Here is a 9477-nt window from a genome sequence, read left to right as displayed (position 1 = left end):
TGCAAAACTATACACCTTAGGAATCTGAGTAATGAGCCGATAGAAAGGCTTAAATGATTGACCTTTAGTGCGCCAGTGACAGCAGGTGTGAGCGCATGCGTTTTTTGTGTAAGTTCAATTGTTTGTTTTTGCGTAGTGTCCATGTTATTTTTGACCAGTAGAAACAACGTCACAACACAGTAAGTAAAACAGTGGCATTTTTGGTAATTGTGTCTTTTTATTTAAGGTTTGGTACGCTTTGTTTAAATATGTGCAAAATCACTTTAACATTGTAAGTATTTTTTTAATGAATTATTTTTATAAAAAATATAACGTGGGGCAAGATAGGGTATTTTTGGAGGGGCAAGATAGGGTACGGATCTAGCTTGGTTAATTTTTTTTTTCTCCAACCCGATATTTGACATTGTATAAGGGCTCTAAAAGGGCTACAGGGAAGTTGGCTAAATAAACAAAGCAGATACTGCCCACAAAGAAGAATAACAACGAAGATGACTGTGTCTACCTCTACTTGAGGATATCAACAGTCCTACTTTAAATCTAAGGAAAAGTGAGTCGGATTTCAAAGGTGCAGGCGTTGGGCTCATACTGCAGGTGCTGATGTTGACGATAAAAACACAGAAGAAGTGTTGTTTGTCTGTTTTGTGCCCCACATAGTATACTTACCCCATCTTACCCCGTACATGGGGCAAGATGGTTTATTTCCCATTTTTTACATTTCTTAAAATAACTCAATTGTAATGATTACTTTTTTGGCAAAAGCTGTGCCAAAGTGTTCGTCATTAAGTTCCCAATGAGCCATAAATAATTGATAACGTTGTGGTTATAAATACCTGTTGTTTTTTTAATTTTCCCTTAGCGACCCCGTCTTACCCCGGGTTCCCCTACCTACTTTGATAGGTCTTTATTAGGGCGAAGTAGAAATAATAAGACAATGATACGAAGTAGGTCAAGTAGGTATGTCTGCTGTGTGCAATTCATGTGTGCAAGACCTGACTAACTATTACTTTTCTTTCTAGAAAAACTGCAAAAATGACGACATTGAGGAGGTTCTTGGACATTTACCCAGTCCCTTGATAGAGAAGCACAGGAACGTCGCCATCCCTCACCTGGCTCATCTCTACCCCGCCTACAAGATTGTTGCGCACGAGTCGCCTATTTAGAGCTTTTTATTTTCAATAAAGTTTTCTGATTTGGATATTACCGTTTTTTACATTAGTACCTACCTAGCAACTTTTGCCACCACTGGAGGTTGTATAGCGCAGAGCACGGGGACTCTAGTGGGTGCGCTATAACTCGGGCCGAGAATAATGCCGAGAGCAAGGAACCTAATACTTCTCTAACACATGAGAAGGCCGAGGGTCAAGTTTGGCAGGAATAGCCGAGCTCGTGCTGTAGTAAAATTCATTATTATTTTGAGCGCTGCCTTTACCTAATACTTCTCTAACAAGAAACACATGAGAAGGCCGAGGGTCAAGTTTGGTAGGAATAGCCGAGCCGTGCTCGTGTCGAGCCGCTGTAGTAAACTTCATTATTATTTTGAGCGCTGCCTTTATTTAATCTGGCAGCACTATAAAAAATATGAAATGTCAAATCAAATGGTCTGTCAGTGTCATGAACGTCAATCAGATGTCATATTTTCATTTCATTTGTTTCGTCAAACAAATAAAAGATTGTAGAAATTCTAGAAAATTGACCTACGTATAATTGGATTTGTGGCTAAATCATTGCAAAAACAACGCGTCCACGTAAGATGTTATTAGTGAATTAGCGACTCGAGTAGTTTGAACCGCAGCAACAATGAGTAAGCATATGTATTCGACTGCTAATCTTACTGACAAAGAGTTAAAGGAACAGGGAAACAGGCTTTTCAGCTTGCGACGGTATGAGGACGCTATGAATCTATACACGAAGGCTATTGTGAGTATCTTATTTACTTAAAAACCTCTCATAAATCATCCCAAGTTGACTGTCAACAATCATAATAAGTACCCTAACATTCTAGATCAAGAATCCTTCAGTGTCCACGTACTTCACAAACCGTGCGCTATGCCACCTGAAGATGAAGCGGTGGGAGGCGACGTGCCAGGACTGCCGGCGCGCGCTGGACATCGACAACAACCAGGTCAAGGGACACTTCTTCCTCGGACAAGCACTTGTGGAGCAGGAGTACTACGATGAAGCTATCAAGCATTTGCACAGAGGTCAGTGTTGGTGTAGCTTTGATATTGGCTGATTGATGTTGTGAGAGATGTTATTGACACAAACTAGCATAATACATAAGAGCCTTGTTATTCTCAACCTCTGCTTTTTAGTAATCATGTTATTAGCATACAGTACTTAAGAGTCAACTATTAACCTTATTGGCCTTTCTCTTTCTGTCTGTTACACACAGGGCTTTCTTGAGTTTAATGCTGGTACCTTGGCTAGCCAGCCTGCTATTGGCATGTAATATAGAAATGTGGCATTCAACAGACCATTGATGGCCAATGAATGTCATGAATTTTGTTGTAGAATACTTAGCTCATTACTAAATGTTTTTATATTATTCCAGCAAGTGACCTGGCCCGAGAACAGAAGCTGAACTTCGGGGACGACATTGCGGCGCAGCTCCGCATCGCCAGGAAGAGACGCTGGAACCTGCAGGAGGAGAAGCGGATAGCACAGGAGATCGAACTACAGTCTTATTTGAATAGGTAAATATAGTGAATTTTGCAGTATAAATTCCCTTGTTCTTGAGATTATCTAGAAATAGAGCAGCAAATTAAATAAATAAATAAATATGTTGGGACATCTCACACACGGCCATCCGACCCCAAGCTAGGCAGAACCTGTGTTATGGGTGTCGGACAGCTGATATATCTACACAAATACATAGATAGATAGATACTAAATATAAATATCTATATAAATTAATAATTCTGAAAGCCAAACCGATGTGAAGATGAGGACAGTAAAGAATATAAAAGTTTTAATAATCTTTCATCCTACATAGAGAACAGTTACTGTTAATTGCTTGTGGGTGTGAATCTGATTGCTGCAGTAGGGCTTCTCAGTGCTCGTAATAATATCTGTGCGTAGGCAGCGCAGGTGGGTGGAGGCTTATTGCCAAGTTTGTAAAAACTATTTCCGATTCATGAACATAATCCCTTTACAGATGCATTAGTTCATGTAATGTTAGTTCCAATAGCTATATTATGTTTTGGAAATACATAAGACTCATTTATAAATATCTGATGGCCAGGCTGGAAATAAAGCTGAAATTATGATGAATCAAGCTAAATTATTGCATGCACCTGCATTGTATGACCAACATCAGGTGATAGTCGTCTACTGCTGGACATAAGTATTTTATTTATTTACAACCACATATTCCGCATATTTTATTCCCAGTATTGTTGCATTTTCTTAATTTCAGGTTAATCAATGAAGACATGCAGCGTAGAATAGAAAGTCTTAAATTAGGTAGCCCTAGCGATGAAGAATCTAGTATGAGTGTGGCTAAAATAGAAGAGGAATCTGTGAGTATATTTGGTATTCTAGCTGTTAATTAAAAACGATTATTTTGTACCTTATTATGTTATTTATAAATAATACAAATTATTATAAATGTTAACCATTCCTTAATATTTGTTTCAGAATAATTACAGTAGTGAACTAAACAATTTGTTTGCCAAAGTTGATGATAGGAGAAGGGTAAGTTATTAAAAGTGCTCATTTAACAGCAATAAGAATAAATTAATAAAGGCTCGAAATGTTAAGCTTTCAGGGACCACAAGCCACACCCATACTGGACAATCATTACACCCACAAACTACATACACATTTGGAAACAAAACATTTTATTGAGCAATCATTCTGTAACTAACATTCATGGGTCAATCGAAAGCAGCCTGTTTCCAAAAGTTTTTGTATAAAAATACATCAGAATAACACCCTAAGTGTTCCAAAAGTGATTTATCTTAAGGTGAAAAGAGGTGGGTTAGCTACAGAATGTTTGGTCAATTAAAGGTTAGAGAGTAGATGATGGAGTCTTCCGCTGTTCCTTTCGTATAAAAGTGATAATGTACTATAAAATAAATACTTCCTATACAGAAGCGCGAGGTGCCGGACTACCTGTGCGGCAAGATCAGCTTCGAGATTCTGAACGAGCCCGTCATCACGCCCAGCGGCATCACCTACGAGCGCAAGGACATCGAGGAGCATCTAGAGGTATACGTCATGAATACTTTTCTTAGTTTATTCATTATTTTATTTCATACTACATTAGATATTACTTATAAGTAATATAGGTACTTTGTTTGTAATAAGCTATTCTGTGTAAATTATGTCATGTTGGAGACCCTTTAGCTAGCCAGCAGGGACATCCGGCCAATACTGCCTAAAGTCGTTAGTACAGCCATACTAACGACTTTAGGCAGTATTGGCCGTATGTGTAAGTTAGTACAGTAGTGTTATGCTCTTTGGGAGAGGCGTATGTCCATCAGTCGACGATTCTTGCACATTTTATTTTTGATTCTAAGGGCCTGTCCACAATTTCGGGATAATGGGTACCTGTGGGATAAAAGACATGCTGTCACGCTGTGTACAGGTAGCCATTATCCAGATATTGTGAAACAGGCGCTGACTCTTCTATTGTTGCAGAGAGTGGGCCACTTCGACCCGGTGACGCGCGTGAAGCTGACGGCGGACCAGCTCATCCCCAACTTCACCATGAAGGAGGTGGTGGACGCCTTCCTACAGGAAAACGAGTGGGCGCTCGACTACTGAGTTGTAAGCTTCAGTTCTTTCATGTAACTATACAGGGTGTTGCAAAAAGGGTATATCAAGCCGAAACCAGCATGTGCAGCATGTTATATCTAAGCCCGAAACTGAAATCAGAATTTCAAAAAAGTTTACCGTTTTCGAGTTATTGACGATTAAAGTTTCAAAAAATCATGCAGAAAAAAAGTGGTCTAACAACCCTAAAACAGCTGATTACAAGACCCACTGACATACATGTCAATGAACTCTGTCTCTGTTACTAGGACATCATGCACAAAATTTGAATCATTGCCATTTTACCCCATTTTCTCTTTTCCCTAAAAGTAGGGAAAACTAATTCACAACAGAATTTGAACTTAGCTACATTTAAGTAAGTGCTTACATGTAGTGTTCAGGAAATGTAAAACTAAGATAATTCATAGGTACCTACAATTGCCTACTACAGCCTAGAATCAAATTAATCGTGTAACTAGGTAGGTACTTACGTGCGACATCCAAAATCCCGAATATTCCGATAAACACACATAACACAATCACACCTACCCACTATCACTTGGTTTTGACGCACAATAAATTTACCTACTTACCTAATTCTACCATAGTAGTAAATTGAAAACTGTCTTTACAACAAACATTTCGCGGCAGAAATATGTAAAAGCACTACACAGTCTACACTTGTGTATGCTTAAAAGTTTGCAATGTGACTAAATCAAAGTACCTAAATAACAACGAAATGTGCATTTGATGGAGCCGCCGCGCCGCGCCGCCTTTGAAAACGCCGCCTGACGCTGCCGGCCGCGCCGCCGCGCTGTGCCGCTTAACTTCTTTGATCTAGTTGGGAGAATAACGTATTTCCTATTCATACCTACCTACTGATTTTCTGTTAAACGCGAGCGCAACACACGGGTCAATGCAGGTGTGTAGGTACTTACTAATGAATCACATCACCTCAACAATCGCGTTCTGCCAATGCAAATTTTAGGTAATTTATTTATTTGTTTCTGGTATCCCGTAGGCACTATCTTATCTAAACCATTATTAAACAAAGATAGAAATAAGTTAAAAAGAGAGATGAGAGTTTTGACCAATAACAAAAGCAATAAATATTTATTACTTTTCACCAATGGTTCTCCAACTTTAAGAATTCGCGCGCAGGCAGCGCATATGCCCGCCTGGTACCCTGGTAGTGAGTCCGCCGACGCGACGCTTGTTCAAACTGATAATTACCGATTTCCATTAGGTACCTACCAAAAGGAAGTGAGAATTGCATGAAAAGAGGCATTGAGCTCCTTTCATACCATGATACCAGTGACGTGAGGGAATATTTAGATTAGTTTTGTACCTACTTAAGAATAACTCGGTTCCTAATAAGCTTTCACCACTTAGGTAACAAAACAATGTACCTACCTACCTACTATGTGGTAGTAGTAGTACAATGTACTAACCTACTTTTATAGGTATTTTATTCAAGAATTCGATTCTTCAGTGAATTATTACTTACTTTCATAGTGTGAGTAATAGGTATTAATACCTACTTTTACCTTCATAATCATAACCAATACCAACACGACGGTGACAAACCCTAGTTCAGCTCTAGTATTTTCACCGACACGCTTATAAGAATAAGTACCTAGGTACTTACCTACCTCTACGTATGGGATCCACTTCGCCTGAAAGAACTTTGAGAACCATTGAACTCAGATTGTCCTAGTAAAAGTAACTACATTATTAAGATAGAAAAAGAAAAAAGATAGAACTTATCTATGAAGTAAAAGAGAGATAGATACTTCTTTATTTGTATTACTTTAAAGTATTTTAATGTCTAATTGTCTATGTATGTGTTAATGTGATGATTTGCGTAAGAAAGAGATAAAACTTTTCGTTGTTAATAGCCTTCGCGTGAAATAGAAAGAAACAGCATAATAACATGCATTTTCGTCCTTAAAGCTAAGCCTTTTGTCAACACAACTGCATTTCCTCAGTGACGCTATGATTGGTTCGCAGCGCGTCAATATTTTCGGCGCGAAATTAGAAATTAAAGGACTCAAAGGAATGCCGCCGGGCGGGCGGTCTCTCAATCAGTTCAGTCAGTTGCCCTGGCGCATAGCACCGCGAAGCATTATTATGCTAATTTAATTAGTTATTTGGGTTTGGTGGCGTAATCCGTGTAATGCGAAGTGAGAGTTCATAAACAACCTGATTGTGTTATTTGATACGGCGATAATTAGGTATCTAAGCATAATCTTTAAAAGTGTAGTGAAAAACCTAAATATCGTATGGTAGACCTTGTAGTGAAAAGTAAAAGGTCAATTAAGTGTCCAAGTTCAGTTGTAATGTGAAGTGTTAATAATGATAAACAAAATCAATGTGCCGGCCGGCGTTATTTCACGATTAAGTACCAGAGGATTTTCCTCTTACCTACTTGTGGATGTAAGAGGTATGTTACCTATCTTTATTTAATGTAAGTAGGTAGTATTTGCACAAAGGTTCCATTCGAGAGAGCCAGGTGCAGGTACTTACACCCCCACAGAGATAGGTAGTATTTTTTTAGTATCTATGGTATTTATTTTGGTGTGAAATTCGTTTGATGAAGTCATTAGTAGGCAACTGGTTAGGTATCTAAGGCTTGTCTAGTGCAAATCCACGTTTAACGTAAAAAATGGTAGGTACCAGGGTGGTTGAGCCGTGTCCGCCAGCCAGGAGATGCCTGCTTGTGCTATAGTGCATCTAATACTTATACAGAAGTGGGGTACTAGGGTTATAGCTTATAAGGTCGTCTGGTATGTCATGTATGTGGGTTCCGCTCATCTCGCATAATCTTTATTGACCAAAACTCATTTCGCATAACTCGTATGGTCTAAACTTTTTTGGCCGAACCATCACTTTGCCAAGACTTATGTGGCATAAGGCTCGTTTCGTCTAAAACTCTTTAGGCACAATCTTTAAACACCTAAGTTTCGTTTGCTCAAATTTATGTTCGTCTATACCTATGTATAATCTTGTTTCTCGTAATGTTATCTTAATAAATAATATATTAAGTATGTAGTAAATGTACAAATTGTGGTATTTTTCTCCTACATCCCGAAAATCACGATATTGTATGATCAAAAAATCGAAAGTTAACGACTAATATAATTATTACAAACCCCATGAGATCGAAACCTAAAAATAGGTGCGACGACGAGCAAAGCGAGGAGGAGCGTGTTAGGTGCACATGTTCATCAAAACCAAAGCGGAGCGCAGCGAAGCGGAGCGGAGCGTTTTCCAAACAGCGGAAACAATACAAGGCACCAGTTTGCGCTATGTAGGGAGACGCTCCGTCAAAGTTAAAGCCAAACGAATATTATTACTTTGTATAAACCTAATAAACCTATGCCATAGCATTATTAGGCTATTCAAGATTTGGCCATACCATTATTAGGCTAAACAATGTTATGCGAAATAACTTTTTACTAAACGAGATTTATGCCATACGATTTTCGGCGTAACGAGACTTTGACCAAACGTTACTATGCAATACGAGATTAGGCAAATAAATCTTATGCCAAAAAAGGTAGAACCCATGTATGTAGTTATACGGAAGTAGGGTACCAGGGCTACCAGAAACAATCATCAGGGTTGTCAAAAAAGTTACAAATAAAATATGGATTAAGTTTTGTATGGAACTTTTTTTTATTCGTGCGCCCAAATCTGACATCGCCAATGACTTTTCCAGAACGAGTTGTGTGGACCCTTTTCGGCTTGATATACCAATTTTGCAACACCCTGTATATGTGTTACGCTAGCAGAAAAAGGAGTAAACCCCTTCTCCCAAGACGATACGTCCGCGCGACTCTAGTCTCGGAGACAAGTCGCCGCGAAGTATCTCACATACATTTACGCGTAGTATAACAGTACCGTAGAGTCTCGTAATGGGAGTAGGGCAGAAGATGAAAGTGGTAGCCGTTCTAAGGTTAACAATACGAACAAGATTTCAGTGTCAGTGCAAAAGCAACGTCTCGACAAATAACACCCCACTTCTACCACTGAGCACTTATTGATGTCGATTCTGAAGGTAGAAATTCTAATTTTAACGCTGTCAAACTAAAAAAATTGCTAGCATAAAATGACATTTACGGAAACAATCATAGAGTCGAATTTTAAACAATGAAATTAAGGTTTTGACAGCACTAAATTTAGAATTTCTGCCTTCAGAATCGACATCATTTTATTTTTTATTTACGGTACAATAATAATATAATAGTTGTCATTAGGTTGAACTTAAAACGGTTTGGCAGTAAACAGAGGACAGATTTTTGTGTAGTTTTTTGTTCTTTTTGGTCTTGTTCGTACATTGTAATCTAAGATCCGCAATTTTCACAATGTTTCTTTATCTGCGAGCGTTATAACTTTAATCGATTGTTAGATGGTGTTAGGCTGCATTCCCAGTAGGCAAACTGTTCGCCGCCGACTGAGTTTAGCGTATCGGTCTAGTACCCAATAGTCAAACTTACTATTCGCGGCCTTTATCAGTTTAGTATGCCGACTGTTCACAGTTTAGTAGTTGTGCCCTCACTCTACGAATTTTGGGAACGCAGCCTTATGGAAAATAAGCGATGAAATCGATTTTAATAATTGGTGTTTTTAATTTTTTATTTACTTATCGCATTGCCGATGTTTTAATGATAAGTGCACTGTGACATCTTATTTCCTTGGAATCTTAACGTTTATTTGTGA

The 9477-nt window shown here is 38.6% G+C and overlaps 1 protein-coding gene across 2 annotated transcripts; it reads left to right on the top strand.

The window, feature by feature from the left end:
• Positions 1-1607: 1607 nt before the first annotated feature.
• LOC119691459 (E3 ubiquitin-protein ligase CHIP) lies at positions 1608-8729 on the top strand. Of its 2 annotated transcripts, XM_048626968.1 has the most exons (8): positions 1608-1917; positions 2003-2201; positions 2552-2693; positions 3416-3518; positions 3637-3693; positions 4093-4209; positions 4642-4797; positions 8530-8729. In XM_048626968.1, the coding sequence occupies exons 1-7, from the start codon at positions 1798-1800 to the stop codon at positions 4765-4767; spliced, it is 864 nt and encodes a 287-aa protein (XP_048482925.1). In that variant the 5' UTR covers positions 1608-1797; the 3' UTR covers positions 4768-4797; positions 8530-8729. The 2 variants fall into 2 exon arrangements, with proteins under 2 accessions (XP_048482925.1, XP_037964886.2); XM_038108958.2 differs by lacking the exon at positions 8530-8729 and having other exon boundaries at positions 4642-6495.
• The last annotated feature ends 748 nt before the right edge of the window (positions 8730-9477 follow it).

The sequence above is a fragment of the Plutella xylostella genome, chromosome 17, assembly GCF_932276165.1.
Source record: "Plutella xylostella chromosome 17, ilPluXylo3.1, whole genome shotgun sequence".
Taxonomy (NCBI): domain Eukaryota; kingdom Metazoa; phylum Arthropoda; class Insecta; order Lepidoptera; family Plutellidae; genus Plutella; species Plutella xylostella.
The sequence above is the reverse complement of the archived record's forward strand: the minus strand, read 5'-3'. Positions and strand labels throughout refer to the sequence as shown.

Bases quoted from the DNA above. Each gene is read 5' to 3' on its own strand.
- LOC119691459 (XM_048626968.1), top strand. From the start codon at position 1,798: ATGAGTAAGCATATGTATTCGACTGCTAATCTTACTGACAAAGAGTTA. The intron at 1,918-2,002 runs GTGAGTATCTTA...CTAACATTCTAG, and splicing joins ATCTATACACGAAGGCTATT to ATCAAGAATCCTTCAGTGTC. The intron at 4,210-4,641 runs GTATACGTCATG...CTATTGTTGCAG, and splicing joins ACATCGAGGAGCATCTAGAG to AGAGTGGGCCACTTCGACCC.